This window comes from Vulpes vulpes, chromosome 14, assembly GCF_048418805.1.
Source record: "Vulpes vulpes isolate BD-2025 chromosome 14, VulVul3, whole genome shotgun sequence".
In the NCBI taxonomy this organism is placed as follows: Eukaryota; Metazoa; Chordata; class Mammalia; order Carnivora; family Canidae; genus Vulpes; species Vulpes vulpes.
Window position 1 is genome coordinate 1323697 of NC_132793.1, and position 17407 is coordinate 1341103.

Sequence of the window (17407 nt, forward strand, 5' to 3'; positions counted from 1 at the left end):
CCTGCGGGCCCTGGTGTCCGGCGGGGGCCAGAGGCACAGGCCACACGGTAACTATGGGGAAACAATCCCGGGTCTGTGTGGGTTCAGCCCCGACCCGTCCTGCCACTTTCTGCGCGGAGACAGAACCCGTTGGGCAGCTTCGGGCAGTCTCTGCCTCCCTTCTGCTCCTGGCTGAGAGAACCAAGAACCTGTCAAGCGGGTTTGGCCAAAATCGTGCCTTGTTGCCCGTGCAAGTTCCCGCACTGCTCACTCCTGTCTCCCTCAGGTGGGGAGCGCTGGGCTCACGAGGTCGCAGAGGTCGCCGCACCGAGGGGCCGTGTGAGTAGCTGGGGACCCCGCGGCTGGCGGCTCCAACAACCGGGGTGGGGGGGAGTGCCTGGGGCCCCCGGGGGTGCTGGCCACGAAGGCTGAGCCCCAGTCTCCGCTCGCCGAGCAGGAGGCGGGGGTCGGCACGAGAGGCGCAGCCACCTGCCCCGGGGCACCCCGTCCAGGGGGCTGAGCGGGCGAAGGAAACTCCCGGGCGGAGGGTCGGGGCAGAGGCCGGGCGGCCTGACACCACGGCACCAGGAAGTCGTCATCTGGTGAGGATCCAGGGGCACCGGGAATGGGCTGGTAGCCAGACCCTCCATCCTGGACCTGCCCACTGCCCAGACCCCCACAGAGCAGAGGGGTGCAGCCGTGGAGGTGAGGGGCATCCACGGCCCGGTCGCCCCCGGCTCAGTGCTGGGCACCGGGGGGTATTCGGCTGCCCCCCACTTTGTGTCCCTTGAAACACAGTGACAAACAGGGACATGGGTCCTGCTCAGCCTCCCCTGACCAGGCCTCAGGGTGGAAGCCAGCGAGGGTGCAGCCCCAGAGGGCCAGCCCGTCCTCAAGGAGTCAGGTTGCAGGGCCCGCTGTTACCTGAGCCCGCCAAGCAAGCGCGCACCTGCCTTGTCCTCCGTGCATGTGTGCACGTGGGAGCCACACCAGGTGTGCGCGTGCGCCTGCGTGTACATGTGTGTGCAGCTGTCGGTGAGCCCGTGCAGGGCTGTGTGCCTGCACAGGGGGCGGCCGAGGGTGGCACCATGGGCACGGCGTGCGTGTGTCTGGGCGCTAGCACACGGTTAGGATACTGGTGCCTCCCTGCATGTGTGTGGGCATCGTTCGCGTATGCACGCCTGTCCCTGGTCTGCGTGTCTGGCGATGTTGGAAACCACCCCAGCAGCGACGTGTCCCTGGACGTGAACCGACCTGGGAGTCGCCAGGCCTGGGCTCTGCCCCTGGCAAGCTGGCCACCGTGGAAAGGTGATGTCGCCCCGAGCCTCAGCTTCCTCATCTGTGCAATGGGCTTATCATAGTTACTTCATGCCGAGTGGGTGCCCGGCACCGGGGCTCCCAGGCTGGCCCCTGACCACCAGCCGGCCGGTTGTCACCGGAGCACCCACCAAGGGCAAGGAGTCCTGACAGGGCCGGGGGGCACGGACTCTTGGCCTCCAGGAGCCCGGCTCAGGGTCCACCCCCACCGTCTGCTTCAGGGACAGGGACACTGAGGCACAGCCAGACAAGCGACGTGGCCACAGCTGCCATGGACGCGTTGCCGTCACCACAGAGGCCCCTCGAGAGTGGAGAGAGACTCGAACGCCTTGTCCACTTCGAGGCTGGCTCAGTCCGAATCTGTAGAATGGGCCAGTCGGCTCCCGCAGGAGGCCGGGGCGCCAAGCCTGGCTGCAGCAGGTGCTCCGTAAGGCTCGCACCGAGGACCCTGGCGACTGTGCGCCTGACCCCCTGCGGGCCAGACAGGAGGCAGGGAGGGCGCAGTGACGGTCACTTGGGAAAGGGTGGGTTGAGGTACAGACGGCCCGTGGGCAACCTCTCTGCGCTCAGCTCCCTCAGAGAAGCCTGGGGGCCACGGCAGCGCCCCTGCGGCACGTGGAGCCTGGCACAGCGCCTGGCACAGAGGGGACCCTCAGGAGCAGCCGCCACCGCTATCTTTACTGCTCTGTCGTTGTTGTTCCACGGGTGGGTGGAGAGAGACAGGAGTGACCACAGGGAAGGAGCCAGGTCGGGACCTGCACACCCGAGGGGTACAGGGGAGGCTGGGGGGTGAGGAGCCCCACTCCCACGCCACAGCCTCAGACCCTGGAGGAGCCCGGGGACGGGCTGGCCCAGGAGCAGGGCAGGAACCCGCACCGCTGTGGGCATCGCCCCGTAGTGCCCGGTGCAGGCCTTCTGTGCATGGGGCCCGGTGGCCCCGCCCCTGGACACAGGCACCAAGACTCAGTGGACCCAGAGTGTCCCTGCGATGCAAGTGTGTGCCTGTTGGAGCCCGAGACCTTGCCCTCAAACTCGGGGGCGGAGGGTCCTTCCTTGTGCAAAGGATCTTTGTAGCCCCGGTCCCTGTACTTGGCCAGGACAGGAGGCGCCCCTGTGAGCAGCACTGTTAGCCCCCGGGCCGCGGGGGAGGGGGTGCGCGTGGAGGGACCGCGGCCAGTGGACACGGGGGCCTCCATCTGCACTTGGCTGAGCACCCGGCCTGCCAGGTTCTTGGCTGAGTACCTGTCACCTGGGCACACATTGCCCGGACACCCATCACCTGGAACGTGTCACCTGCACAGGTGTCACCTGGACACGCATCACTTGATAGAAAGGAGCCTTAAAACAACCTGCCGTGGGGCGGGGTCCCATTACCCCCCAGTGAGAAACTGGCCCCGAGAGGTGAAGCGATGTGCCCAGGTCACACGGGGTTAAAGGCAGGACAGGGACCGACGCCAGGGCTGCCGGCTTGGACACCCCCAGCTTTAGCCCTCTGTCCAGTGTAGGCGGCAGGTGCACAGGGCCATCGTGTGGCTGACCCACCCGCCCTTCCTCCCACCTGCTCCTTCCGGGGGCTCAGCCCCAGCAGAGACCTTCCAATCTGGGCATCCAGAGGGGAGGAGGCGGGTACCCCTGGGCCTGTCTGAGGCCCTAAGGAGCAGAGCTCAGGCGTCTCACCCCAGAGGCCGCCCAGACACCCCCTCCTGTGCACAGGCTGCACAGGCCCAGCAATAGCAGCCCAGCTCCTCACCCCTGCGGGCTTCTCCCTGACCCAAGCCCCATAGCGACACCCCCAGACCCAGCAGACCTTGGCTTCTGGAGCCCCTGGGGCCCCACAGCTGCTGTCAGCACTCCTAGCAGGTGCAGAGCAGCCTGGGGAGGCCTGGCCCGCAGAGCCCTGGCACCACAACCTCCTTCTACCCACAGCTTCTTCCCAAAACCACGGGAGGCTGCGGACTTCACCCCCTCCCCCGCCCCCCGACTGCCACCTCCCTCCACCTCCTGCCCCTTCCTTGGACCCTCCTCACATTCCCGGAGAGTGGAGGCCCAGATGGGGTGCTGCCCCGGAAGACAAACTCTGTCTACTTGGCCTTGGCCAAAGTGTTCATGTCACCTGCCCACCTGGGGAGGTCACACATCCCCATGGCACCATGACCCGTGGGCTGGTTGGCCCTGGGCCTCCCAGGAGATGAGAGGAGAGGCTGTCAGCATGATGCACCCCTTCTGGCTCTGCTTCCAGGCACCAGCACACCCTGCCCCGTGTCCCTGCTGCCCCCTGCCCGGCATGCAGGAGAGTGTCTCCTCGTGTCCTTCAGAAACCCTGAGAGTGGCAGCCAGGTGCGGCCTGGCCTGCGGGGGTTGGGGGCCAGAAGGAGCCTGGGGGCAGGCCGGCCTAGCACCAGAGCCCGCATGGGCCTCTCCCAGACCTACAGGCACCGTCGGCTCCCTAGGGCGGCTCCTGTCCGGGCAGGGGGAGAGCTGCCTGTCTGGCGGGTCTGGGTGGAATTTCCAGCGCTGCAGCTCAGCCCCTGCGCGGCCCTCCCCGCCCCGCCTGCCCCAGCCTGAACCTACAGGGGCCTGCTGCGAGATAAAAATCTCTGTGGCCAGCGCTGCGGGGCCCTGGGGAGCTAGTCCCTGGTCTGCGGGGCAGGGGCACGGCATCCGCAGAGCCCAGAGTGAGGTCAAGCCCCAGCTCCCACTTCCCACTGGGTGGCTGGGGAACATGACACTGCCTCTTTGGGCCTCGGTTCCCCCATTTGGAGAGGGGGCTCCTCACAGCCTGGGGGGGCCAGACAGGCTGTAAAGGAAGCTTGGGAATGCGGCGGGGATTATCACTTACACCAACTCGAACCTTGGTCTCCCAACCCCAAGATTTAGGGTCTGGTCTCCCAACCTGCAAGGATGTCCCTCGTCGGGTGAGTGGCGGCTCCCAGCCTCAGGGCGAGGGACCCTCCTGAGTCCTCACCACTCGGCACACAGCCACCCAGCAGCCACCCCCATGCCCCTGGCCATCACTTGGGAGTGGCCTGGAGCCCAGGCAGGTCCTCAGAACGAGTTAAGGAGCCCCACCTTCCCACCACACCCCAGCCGGCCCCGCTCAGCTGGCTCCCACGGCCCCCGCAGGACACGGACCTCACTCTGTCCTCCGGCAGAGGCTTCCGGTGCTGTGGCGCTTAACTTCAGGTCCACAGAGCCCGCTGAGAGCCAGACCCCACGGTCCACTTTCCCCGGGCTGGCCCCGACCCGTCGCTTCTCCTGGGGCCTCGGGGTCTACTCTCTGCAGTTGGGGGCGCCCCCAGCCCGAGGCCCGCTCCCCCAGGCCACCACCCCAGCTCCCGAGAACCCAGAGCATCAGGCCTCTTCTGCGGCACGTGAGCCTGAACCCCAGGTCCGGCCGACTTCCAGGTGTGGCTCCCGTGGCGCGGTATCGCAGCGTGCTGGCACCCGGGAGTGGGGAGCGGTCCCTCCTCCCGGCAGAGGCCATCAGCAGGGGTGCGCAGGGGTTCCCCGTTCGGGGCCGTTCCTCAGGGTGCTGCTGCAAACACTCGGTCGTGCACGTGTCTTCTGTGCAAACTGAAATTCAAATGAGACGGGGTTCCCTTGAGCAGCCGCAGCGAGGAGCCGCGCCAGCCTGGAGTGATGGGGCCACGGGCTGCTCTGAGCAGAGGCCGTCAGGGGCCTGCACTCTGCTGGGTGGAGAGTGTGTCCTCGCAAAGGGGTGGCCTGGGCTCTGGCGGGCGTGGCCAGGGAGCGGAAGGTGAGGCCTGGGTGGATGTGGGAGGCCAGCCAACGGGTGCTGCTGACAGGTCAGTGCGGGATGCCAGCAGAGGGGCCGGGAGGGCCAGGCGCTCAGCTGCCTGGTGGCAGGGCCCAGCAGACCCCAGGGCTCCTTGGCGGAGGACCAGAAGGGCCACCTCCCCCGGCCTGGTGGTGACATGCAGACAGGAGCCCTGCGGTGGGGATGGAGGGGTTGCTGAACGCAGCCCAGTGTCCACCTGAACAGCCACAGTTATGCAGACCCGAGGAGAACGCGGGAGAAGGGGCGCTGGGGTCTCAGCCCCCCTAATACACGCACCACACAGAGCACGCGGGTCCACACGCACATGTCCACACTCAGACCACACACGGCAGGACACGGGCCCCCGGCGCACCACCCGGCCCACACGGCGCGCAGCCTGAGTGAACGGCAGCTCGGCGCAGAGGCCTGGGCGTGGTGGCCTGCGCCTGCCCCAGCGACTGGCAGTGCCCCCTCCTCTCGCGGGAGCTGGAAGACTTTCCCAGAAGGGCTCTGCGTGTTGCAACCAGCTCAGGTTAACAGAGCATGTCAGGGGTGCCCAGACCCGGGGCCCAGCCTCCCAGGCCTGGGGCCATTCTGTGGCCACAGGGGCAGTGGCAGGGGAGGGGGGCGGGGCAGGGGGGACCCACAGCCCTGTGAGTTCACTCCTCCCAATGGCCTGCCTGCCAGAGACCTCTCCAGGCTGGCAGGGTCTCAGAAAGACCTGGAAGGCGGTGAGGGCAAGGGTGCCCAGGCCCTTGGCTTGCAGGCCCCCAAATTCTGGTCTTGGGCAGCGACCCAGCTAGGTGCTCCTGAGGACGTGTGGGGAGGAGGGGGATGGGGTCAGCGGTCTGTGGCTCCTCTGCAGAGGGACTCCTGTCCCCTCCGTGGAACCCTGCAGCCTCTCAAACGGGACCCACTTCCTTGGGCAGATGAGGTGTCTGTGTGTGTGTCTGTGGATCTGTGTCTACATATGTGCCCACACGGGGCCCTAGAGCCCACAGACTCCTCCCAAGCCAACAGGACGTCTCCCCACTTCGTCCTCTGCAGGCTGGGAACACAGGGGCGGTAGAGGCCGAGGAGCCATCGCTCTACCCTGAGCACAGAGGGGTCTGGCCCCGAGCCGTTGGGAGCCATGGAGAGCTTCACGGAGTCACTGAACAGACTGAAGGACGTCCACGAGAACGAGGTCCGGGGTGAGTGCCATGCGGGCGGGTGGGGCAGCCTGGGGGTGAGTGGGGGTGAGTGGGGGCAGGTGTCCACAGCCCTCACCTGGGCCAGGTCAACGTGCTCCCATTCTTGCCAGGCCTGGGGACCCTGCCTTCTAGGCCCCGACAGGGAGTCCTAACCCGGAGCCCACAGTGGCCATGTAGGCAGGCGCCCAGCCTCGGGGCGCATCCCTGAGCGCGCCCTGGAGGTCTTCTCCCCCAGGGTCAGCTGACAGCAGAGCAGAAATGAAGAGCCAAGCCTCCAGCAGAGGGCCCAAAGCTTTGGTGGAGATGGGCCCCTCGCCAGGGCGGGGCAGGGGGTGCTTGGCAGCCTGCAGAAGCTCGCCCACCTCTAGGAGTGGGAGCTCATGGCTCCCAGGCCCGTCCAGAACATACCAGGGTTTGGGGCTGAATCCCTCTGCTTCCCTCCAGAACCCCAGCCCACACACCTGTCCATTCCACCCCCTTGAGCACAGGGCTGGAGCCATCCCACACCCCCACTCTAGGGCCGGCCAGACCCTCCCAGGACCTTTCCACAGCACGGACACCCTGCCTGAGGGCCTAAAGGCCTGATCTCTTCCCCAGCAACCCGGACACGCAGGGGGGCTGTGTGGGCTGGCCGACCGCGGTCAGACTACAAGTAGGTGGCAGAGGCAACCTCCTGCTGGGGTTTCCTCAAAGGACCTGTTTTATTTCCACACTGGCTGTGCCCCCCGCTAAAAACACGCCAGGACTTGGCCAGGTGGCCGGTCACTCCCAGCATCAGGGGCCCTCCCAACCTCCAGGCAGGCACCAGAGCCAGAGACCCCGAGGGGGTGGAAGCTGCCCGCTGGTGCAGACTGGGAGCCCACCAGGTGGGCGGCCTCGGGGAGTCAGTGAGGGGGTCCACGGAGGGCCCTGCCTGACAGCCAGGGACAGGCGGTGCCCCGGGCTCTGCAGCGTGACCCGGCCTGACCCCCACCCCTTTCCTTGCTCCTCCAGGTCTGCAGAACAAGCTTCTGGAGCTGAACTCAGAGAGATGCCGGTGAGTAGGGACAGACCCTGGCCCAGAGCGAAACCAATGAGAAAGACAGTGGCCACAGCGCAGGGCACTAAGCCTGCCATCATCCAGGGATGCAGAAGGGGAAACTGAGGCTCGGCATGGGGGGTGGGGGTGAGTCTGGTCCAAGGCCTTCCTTGCCTCCAGGAGCTGGTGAGCCAGGACTGGAACCTCCAGGCCCCTGAGTGAACGGGGACCCTCCAGGGGGTGGGCAAGCCGCATCCGCTTGGGGCAGCTGGGGTACCAGTAGGAGCACTCCTTGGGGGCCCCTAAGGCCTGGGGGGCAGGCTCCTCACATCCCCATGTCACCTATGGGGCTGCAGTCCTGCTGCACTGAGTGGCATGTGGACCCGGCCGGTCGGTCACCGAGGCGGCCTCGAACGCTCGCATCTGGGCTTAAGGGAGGCCCTGGCAAGGAGGGGGGGGGGCTGCGCCCAGCAGGACCCCGGCGGGGACCTCCCCAGGCAGGCAAGGCCAGCATGGGGGGGCAGCGTGGGGCTCCGGGCAGAGCAGAACCCCCACCTGGGCTCCCCCCGCAGTGACGCCCAGAGGGTGGAGGAGCTGTGCGCCAAGAACCACCAGCTCCGGGAGCAGCAGAAGGCGCTGAAGGAGAACGTGCGGGTGCTGGAGAACAGGTGCGCTGGGGTGGATGGGGAGGGGCTGCAGGGAGGGGGAGGGCCTGGGGGAAGGGAGAGGGGCTGCGAGGGAGGGGAGGGGCTGCGGGGAGGAGAGAGGGGCTGCAGGGGAGGGAAGGGGGCTGCAGGGGAGGGGAGGGGCTGTGAGGGAGGGGAGGGGCTGTGGGGAGGGGAGAGGGGCTGCAGGGGAGGGGAGGGGGCTGCAGGGGAGGGGAGGGGCTGCGAGGGAGGGGAGGGGCTGTGGGGAGGGGCTGTGGGGAGGGGGAGGGGCTGCAGGGGAGGGAAGGGGGCTGCAGAGGAGGGGAGGGGCTGTGGGGAGGGGAGGGAGAGGGGCTGTGAGGAGGGAAGGGGGCTGTGGGGAGGGTAGGGGCTGCGGGGGAGGGGAGCAGGGAGGGGAGGGGCTATGGGGGAGGGGGGTGAATGGGGAGGTGAGGGGGGCTGCAGGTGGGAAGGGCGTCTCCACCCTCCCCCGCCCCGCGGGACCCTCAGAGCCTTGCGGGAGCTGCACTTGGGAGGCTCCTTCCCAAAGTCCGCAGAACCGGAGGGCTTAGCTGGCAGGGTAGGGGTGGGGGGGCTGCCCCAGCTCGGGAATGGCAGGGGCACATCTTGGCAGCGGGCCTCAGTCTCCCTCCTCAGAGCGGCCTCTCGCCCCTCCCCACGGCAGGCTTCGGGCTGGCCTCTGTGACCGCTGCATGGTCACCCAGGAGCTGGCCAGGAAGAAGCAGCAGGAGTTCGAGAACAATCTCCTCCAGAACCTGCAGCACGTCTTCATCCTCAGTGAGCCCTGCCCCCTGTCACCTTGCACCTCCGTGTCCCCTCGGTGGGGGTCCAATGACCCCCCCAACCAGGACCAGCTCAGCCTGACATGGGGTCTCAGGGAAACAGACAATAGTACAAGGTCCCCGCTGGGCCACGCGTGTCCCTCAGCGGTCAGCCACCTGGGCTGGGGGTGCCCCGGCCCTCAGGACCTCCACCCCACCTCCCTGTAAGGAGGACAGTCCCACAGAGTCCGGAGGTCCTACTGGCCAATGAGGAGCCCGAGCCCCAGAGCCCTAGGGGGCCGCCCCAGAGACCAGCTCGGTACTGGGGGGTGCGAGGGTTCCCAAGGCTGGCGCACCCCGCTCCATAGCATCACCCATCGGGTCGTGCAGCAACCCCCAGCAAGCCCCAGGCCGAGCGCTGGGTCACAGCCGGGCAGGTCACGGGTCGCGGGTCGCAGAGGGGACTTCCTGCCCCAGCCCAGCCGCCCCCACCCCCAGCCTTTCACTAATCAGTGCCTTTTGCAGCCAACGAGTTGAACCGGCTGCAGGGGGAAAATGAGACACTGAAGGAGGAGATGAAGCGGCTCCGGGGCCCACGGTGAGCAGGGAAGGGAACCTCTCGGTCCCCAAGGCCCAAGCCCCGCAGGCCCCGCCACGGGGTGCAGAACCGTGGCCATCAGCCCAGCACTGTCACCGCAGCACACGCTGCCACCCTCTTGCAGTCTAACAGACAGGAGACCCAGGGGACACCCTAGGAACCAAGCTGGGGCCCCCAGCCCCGCAGCAGCTGACACCTGCCACTCCCTGGGATCACGTATTTGAGAGAAGCCAGCCCTGTGGCATGAGCCACTGATGGTGGAGTCCCGGGCAACGTCCAGAGAGGGCTCCTTCCTGGCCACCTGAGTGTCCCGCAGGGTGGCTTGGCCCCAGGGGACTGATTGTCTCTGGGGGCACCGCCCTTGCTCACTCTCCCTGTCTTTGCTTCCCCTCTGGGTCAGGCTCAAGCCCCAGTACAGGGAGGGCGCCTCAGACCCCCCCTCACCCCGACTGCTCCCCTCCCCGGGCCCTCGGAAGGCCGTCCCGGAGAAGACGCTGGGAGGCCATGAGGAGGCCGAGGACGACCATGCAGGTGCGAGTCCCCGGAGAGAAGGTGCTCTGAGGACGAGAGAGCAGAAAGCTGGGCCTGCAGGACTGTGGAGCCCCCTGGCTGGGGGCGAGCCGCCCACCCTCTGCGGGCCTCCCATTCTGCCCTGCCCACTGCTTTTCCTCCCACAGAAAAGTCTGCGGGCTACAGGACATCTCCAGTGGCCAAAATCTCCCCGAGTGCCAACCTGCCTGAGACACGGGCCCCAGACATGGTGAGGACAGACTCCCCAGGCCCACCCCTTTCTGCCCCAGGCAGGAGGCTGGCAGCTGGCACCCTGGTCTGTGCCAGGCACTGCAGGCCAGCTCCACGCAGCAGGTGCCTGTGCCCTGTGCCGGGCAGGGACCGCTGGGTGGAGGCGCGGCTCAGAGAGGGTGGGTCACCTGGCCGGAGTCGCACGGGGACGAGGACACAGGGCTGTAGCCGGCCCCGCCCAGGCTGACCCCTCCACCTGGCGCAGAGCCCCCAGAGAATCTCCAACCAGCTGCACGGGACCATCGCAGTGGTGCGGCCGGGCTCCCAGGCCTGCCCTGCCGACCGGGCCTCAACCAATGGGACACCCCCCCTGCCACTCGCCAGGAGCAGCCCCCCCAGCCCACCCTACGAGCACAGCCTCCCCCTGGACAGGTGAGGCCCTGCCCACTGCCACCGCCCAGAGCAGCCCCCGCGGAGCACCTGGTCTCCAAATCCAGTCCCACCTTTTGGGAGGTGGTCAGCACAGGGGTAGGGGGGTGTGGGAGCAGTGGATGGGGACTGGGTCCCAGGAGCCCCCTCGGAAGTGATCTGAGACTGTTCTCAGGATCTGAGAGCATCGTAAGCAGGTGGGCTGGGCCCGGCAGAAAGATCTCCGTGGGCGGGTCCCTGCTCAGAGCCCCAGGCCCCGGGTCACCTCTGGCCTCTCCATGACCGTCCACGTGGGCCTACCCCTCTCCACGACCTGCCTTGTGACTGGGGCAGCTGGCCTGTGGGCCTCAGGCCCTCCCCCGTGAGATGGGGACTAACCCCGGGGCCGCAGCAGTTGGGCTTCTCATCCTGCAGCTTCCTGCGGGCCTCCCGGCCCCCCGTCACGGCCTATGAGTCCCTGAAGCGCTCCCTCCAGGCTGACCGCCTCTGCCTCCTGAACCGCCACCTGTCTCTGCACCTTCAGAGCCCTCACCGCAGCCCCCAAGTCCCTGCCACGGCCCCCAGCGGCCCCCGGCCCCAGGGCCTGAAGGCTGGGGAGGAGGAGGCCTGGGAGGAGCCCGTGGGCCTGCTGGGGCTGCCGGGCGCCCTGGTGGACATGCGAGACCCTCGGCTGGAAGGGGCCCTGCACCTGCTCCTGGCCCAGCAGCTGCGGGCACAGGGGCGGGTGGGCAGTGCCAGGCTGAGGGGCCCGCCCACGCCAGGGGGGACCCCGCCCTCCCCACCAGTCAGCTCTGACTCAGAAGGCCCCCAGGGCGAGGCAGCCGGGGCAGCCCCGTCCGGAGGGGGGCACGTGCAGCCCGCGGGCCCAGGCAGCCCCAGGGGAGAGGAAGCCACAGCCACACGAGACTATGTCCCAGACAAGCCCCTGGACCTCTCAGAGCGGGGCCGGGGCCGGGATGCCCCCAAGCCTCCCGACCGGCCAGGGTCACTCAGCCCCCCAACTGCCCACACTCCCGGCCCGGAGCCACCTCAGGGAGTGGAGCCACCTGCCCAGCCTGGACCCTGGGGACTCAGCAATGGCACCAAGGGAGCGAGAGCTCCAGAGCCAGAGGAGCCCACCACTCCCGAGGTAAGGGCCCACCCTCCTCTCGGCCCCCACATGCCGCCAGCCCAGGCCAGCATCCCGCCGGGCCCAAGCTGTGTTCTTCCCTCTGTTCCGGCGGGCTGGTCCCCCGTGGGGAAGCCTGGCCTGATTCACACTAGAGGGGAGAGGGCTAACCCTCCGGCTGCAGCCCCGGGCGCAGCGAGTCTCAGGCCGCAGGCCCTTCCCAGTCGGGGCTGGGGGCAGGGCAGTGGCCTCAAGTGAATTCAAGCCACTTACTCGCTTCTCCCCCAGGATCCCTCCCAACCTCTTCCGGGGCCCCAGCACACCTTGGCCTCTCCAAGTGGGACGGGAGCTGAGGCGAGAGGGAGGCCAAAACCTGACCCCCACCCACACAGGCCCGAAGCTGATGGCCACCCAGGTAAGGCTGAGTACCTGGGGGCTCGAGACCGTAGTGGGAAGGGAGGGGCAGGGGTCAGCATCAGCTCAGGGGGGCCTGTCCTAGGGCCCAGCTCAGTCCCCTGGGCCTGTCCAGCCAAACCTTGGGTCTAGGGCTTGGACCCCAGCTGTGGACCCAGAAAAGAGATGGGGGGGCTCAGGGCGGGCACTCCTCTGCCCACAGATAGTGAAGGGAAGAGCATCCTCACAATTAGGGCTTCAGGGCAAGTAGTGAGCTCTCTGTCACGGGGCAACCAAGCTGGGGACAGCCCGGCTGATGGGGTCACTGCCGAGCATACAGGAGACGTTGATGGGTCACCCAGTCCCTCTGTGCCTCAGCTTCCTTCAGTCGTCACTCCTAGTCTGGCCTGCTGGAAAGGTCTATGCTTCTGCTAGACTCCAGGGCCTCCCACCCGGCCTGACCCACACCCTGCACCCTGCACCCTGCAGAGCTCAGCAAGGCCCAAGTGCAAGGGCTAGAGCCAGACGAGCTGGACACCTCGGACCCCTCGGACGATGAGGTGGGTCCCCGGCCACACCGCAGTGGAGCCACAGAGCCAGGGCTGCCCCAGGCTCGGGGGAAGGTCCTTGTCCTGACCACACCCCCGACCCCGCAGGTAGGCCTGAGCTCTGAGGTGGGGGCCCAGCCGAGCCCTGCAGAGGAGGGGCCCAGGTGCTCCTGCACCACGGAGCGCAGGCCCAGCCTGGCACGGAAGAGGAAGCGGCCCTCGGTGCGAAGGTAGGAGGCCGGGCTGCGGGGGGCGGGGGGCGGCCGAAGCACAGGGTCCCCACCCCACCTTGCTGGCTGTTTAGAACCGGAGACCACCCTGGAACGGCTCCTGGCACAGGCCCCCTGGGGGAGGGACCCAGGTCAGGACAGCGGGAACCCGGGCTCTCTTCAGGCCACTGCGCAGCCCAGCCCGTCAGTGGGGGCCTGTTCCCAACCCCCCCCCGAGGTGGGCGGCACCGGGCTGTGGCGAGATTTCAGCGGGAAGAGGCTGAGGACAGTTGTTCGCAGCATCTGGCATCAGGGCATCAGGGCAGGGGTCTCCTGGCCACAAGCAGGCCCCAGGTGGGTGGCTCGTGGGGGGGCCTCTGGGACCCTCTGCCCTCAAAGAGGAGCCGCGGGGAGGGCGCAGGCCTCTGGGTGTGCAGTGTGCTGAGGACGGGGCTGCTCCAGTGTTTGCGTCGGCGCCCAGACACCCTCTTGTTTCCTGCTGTGGCCGCCAGGCGCCCGTGAACACCCAGCTCGCGGGCACGCCGCCCGGGGTGTGTGCAAGCAGGCCCGCAATGGCAGGCTGGGCTGTGGCCACCACAGTATGCCATCGTTGCCGCGAAGGTGACAGCGGCCTGTGTCTGCCAGGGCCGGCGGTGGAGGAGGCCGGCGCACCTGCCCCGTTCCGAGGCACTTCTGCGGGGCACGTTGGGAAACTGTCCTGGTGGCCACGACTCATAGGGGTGCTTGGGTATCCACCCCACCCTCCGCTCGGACCCAAGCCGTACCCGTCCCCGGTCCTCCCCGCCGGGCGAAGACAGGGGCCGCCAAGCAGGCCCCAACCCCACAAACACGCACTGCTGGGCGGTGAGACCAGGGCGCTGCCCCAGCTTGTGGCTGGCACCCCGCGCCAAGGGCAGCGCCCAGGCAGAGGTTCAGGGTGGCCCACGGAAACCACTGCCTTTAGGCCTCACCACCCTGCCCAGTGATGGGTCGTCACGGTTTCCGAGGTGGGAAAACCAGCCCTCAGAGAAGTAAGATGACCTGCCCAAGGTCACAGAGTTGGCACGTGGGGTCAGGATTCCAACCTGACTCGTCCAACCCAGAACTGGAGCCCGTTCTGCATCAGACACGGGCCTAGGCCCGGCATCCCGGCAGGACCTGCCTGCGAGGGTCCCGAGGACAGACAGCCCTCCCCTGTACCCAGGCCCATGGAGGCACCCCAGCAGCGCCTTGGGCATCCTAAGAGCATTTCCCCAGAAGGTCCTGGACCTTCAGCGAGGCACCCAGACACTGGGGCCAGACGGTCTTCGGGGTCGCACACCTGCAGAGAGCCCACCCTTCCACCAGACGCCCACACTCACCCTCCAATCAGACCAGCTCTGCCCGGGTGTCTGTTGCTTCCAGGAACAAGTCGGCTCTGCGAGGGTGGGCTCAGCTCCCCTGCCCCAAATACTGTCCTGAGGCCCCGGGAAGGAGTGGGAAGGAGCCAGCATCGCTGTGAGGCAGCAATGCCGGCCACTGCTGTGCCCCGGCTAACCTTGGCCCTCTCTCCACAGCCTCCAAGAAGCCGCCACCAGGAAGAAGGAGCCCAGCGGAGCCCCTGACAGCACACGAGGGCTCCGGGAGCCCAAGGGACCCTGAGGACAGCAGCCCCTCACCCAGCGACAGCAGCTGGGAGGAGACCTAGCAGGCTGCTTCCAGGGGCACCACAGCCTGCCCAGCCACGGCTCCCCGCCTGACCCCCAGCCCAGCAGCCCAGCAGACAGCCCAGCACAGGGCAGGAGGCAACAGGGTGCTGGCCCGTGTCCACAGGGGCTGGGAAGGCCGAGGCGGGTCTCTGGCTGGTCATTGAACCCTCCATCTCCGCCCGTCTCAGAAATGACCAGCTGGTCCTGCTGCTCCACCCTCACCCTAACATCTGTTGCCTTGGGGGAAGCAGAGTTCGGGGAGGCAGGGGGCCCGCAGGCTCCAGCCCAGCCCCCACCCCTACCGCTCATAGGCAACCCTTCCTGGGCAGCGCCCCCACCTCTCACCATCCCAGACTCCACTGGCACCCCGACTCCCAGGCCCCTGCTGCCCGGCCACCCCTTCCCTGCGGGAGCGTGAGTGGTGGTCTCAGGCGCCCCCTCGTGGAGTCCTGCAAACACGCTGGGCCGTGAGGGTGTCGGGCACCCCAGCAGAGAGCGTACCCAGGAACAAAGGTGTCAAAGAGGGCCTGTGCGGCTGGCAGAGTCAGGGGTCACCTGCGTCTCCACCTGCCTCCACAGGTGGTTCGAGAGGCTGTGGAATGCACCCAGGCCTGAACAAAACCAGCCCCGTTTGCCGAGGGGTACAGCGACCAGGGCAGCCTGTGGGGAGGGCTGCAGGGAACAGAACAGGCACAGAGCCCCCTCCTCACTGGCTACTCCTGAGGTCCAGGCCCCACGTCTGCCACTGACCGCTCAGCCACCTGCAGGGCCTCGGGGCGGCTCGGCCAGGATTGCACCCTTCGCGCTCAGGGATACCCTGCTCCCTTGACCATTGTCACTTTAGGAGGGTATGTCTCGGAGCACTTCTGTAGAGAACCTTACCCAGGTTCCCGAGCCCCATCCCAGACCCCCTGAATCAGGGCCTTGGCGGCAGGCCTGTGCATGAAGTTTGGGAAATCGAGAACTGCCCGTTGCAAGGCAAAGGCAGGATGGTGGGCAATGACTGCACTGGGCGAGGCCTGGGGCAAACTGGGGGTGCAGACCTGACAACGAGAGCCCCACGTCCCCCTGCTCGCTGCGGCCAGCCTGCCTGCTGGCCCAAAGGCCAGAGGGACTAAGTTTCCAAGAGGGAATGTGCAGGTGTGTATGTGCACGTTTGTGTGTGAGTGTGTGGAACCTCCAGTTGAAAAAAGTTGCTTTGTTTTTTCTGAAATTGAATAAAAAGCTGTGTGCTCCATTCACATGTGACTTGCAGGCTCAGGTTGGCTCAGGTGTACCCCAGGTGGTGGAGAAGCCACATGGGGTGGGAGCCCAGGGAGAGGGCACAACAGACCCGGCAAGAAGACCACGTTCCTCCCGGGGTCCCTCCGACGCCCTCAAAACTTCACTCAGTGCCATCTGGCAAAGGGGACATGGCCCAGGGCTCAGCTCTGCTACCTGCTGCAGACACGCACAGGTGTGGAGCTGAGAAGCCACAGATAACACGCGCCCATCACTCTGTCCCTCCACTGTCCCCTTCCTCTCTTCCTCATTCGACGTCAGCTTAATTGTGAGCTACCAGTTTGTCAGCTGCCCACCTGCCAGGGTCCCCCACTAGCACCAGCTGGCCAGCACTGAGGGCCCACTCTGTGCCAGGCTGGGCGCAGACCTTTACAGCCCTGGTCCTGCTCCTCCCTTACAGGAGCCCCATGAGGCACACATTTAGCACCCCCACTTGACAGACAGAGAAGCTGAAGCTCTGGGAGCGTAAGTGACTCACCCCAGGTCACCCGGCTGGCAGGTGGCAGAGGAGGCTCTTAGTCACCCTATTCCCGGGCATCGGCAGGCAGCAGTGGCACAGGGCACCACCTGTGGGCAAAGGGACTCCCCACTGCGGGCCTTCAGAGAGCAGTTCTCCTGCCCCTGAGCACCTGGCGGCACGTGTTCAGTCCCCATCAGCACTCGGTCAAGCCCCTCTGCCAGGCATGGGAGAGGCTTTGACGACCAACTTGGAAGGGCAGAGGGAAGAGGAACAAGGACAGGCTGGACACTGGGTGAGCCTACCCGTGGTGGCAAATGAAGATCAGTAGGAGGGGACACGGCCACTGTTGGGGGGGGTCTGAAAAGGCCCTGAAAAGGTCTGAAAAGGTCTGAAAAGGTCATGCAGGACGGACAGACAGGAAACTGTCTCAGGGGGTCTGTCCCGCCCCCACCCTCTCCACTGACCACTGACCACTGCGCGCTGGGTAAGCTGCCCACAGAGGCACGCTCTGAGCTGTGGCGACCAACCCACCGGCAAGTGCCCAGCCCTGCAGCCGCACAGCTGACCCAGTGCTGGGGGGGCCCCTTGATCCTCACAACACCCTGAAGTCACTGTCCCAGGCAGAAAGGTGGACAGAGCAGAAGGGTGGTGTAGAGGTGGGGCACAACCCTGTCCCCGCAGACACGGGTGGGCTCCTGGGGGCTCCAGGAGGCAGCACCTGAGCATGGAGGCACCTGCTCTGAAGTCAGCACCACCTGCATACAGAAGAGGAAAATGAGGCCTAGGCACCTGGAGGGCTCAGGGTCACCCTGCTGCCGTGGGAGTGCAAGACCGCCCGGGGTTGAAGGCCCGGCGCTGCCCCCACCCCCGCCCCCACCCCCGTCTGCCATTCCTGGCAGGTGTCTTCTTCAATTGGGAAGGGAAGCCGAGTGGCACCGTCCGCCCTTCGAGCTTTGGGGCTCCTGGGGGGAAGGCCCTTCGCAAGCTGAATGCCCCCCCCCGCGGGAAGGGGGCAAGGCTTCAGCTCCCCGCACCCCCACCCCAGGTCGAGCACGGACGCGCACCCCACGGGAGACGTGCGCTGGAGCCTAAAGGCTCCGGCTAGACGGAGGCTGAACTTGAACCCCGCCGCCCCGCGGCCGCCGTTTCCGAGGCGGGGACTCGAACTCGGGGCGGCGCCGCCGCTCGGCCCGGGCCAGGCCCCGCGGGGCCGTCTGCGGGCTCTCCCGCTCCCTCCG

At 67.2% G+C, this 17407-nt stretch overlaps 1 protein-coding gene across 1 annotated transcript; it reads left to right on the forward strand.

Moving 5' to 3' along the window:
* Positions 1-223: 223 nt before the first annotated feature.
* RBBP8NL (RBBP8 N-terminal like) lies at positions 224-15643 on the forward strand. The gene is made up of 14 exons (XM_072735417.1): positions 224-318; positions 6122-6267; positions 7261-7303; positions 7858-7953; positions 8618-8730; positions 9240-9312; positions 9713-9843; positions 9990-10072; positions 10319-10485; positions 10897-11611; positions 11879-12005; positions 12473-12543; positions 12640-12761; positions 14297-15643. The coding sequence occupies exons 2-14, from the start codon at positions 6207-6209 to the stop codon at positions 14379-14381; spliced, it is 1887 nt and encodes a 628-aa protein (XP_072591518.1). The 5' UTR covers positions 224-318; positions 6122-6206; the 3' UTR covers positions 14382-15643.
* The last annotated feature ends 1764 nt before the right edge of the window (positions 15644-17407 follow it).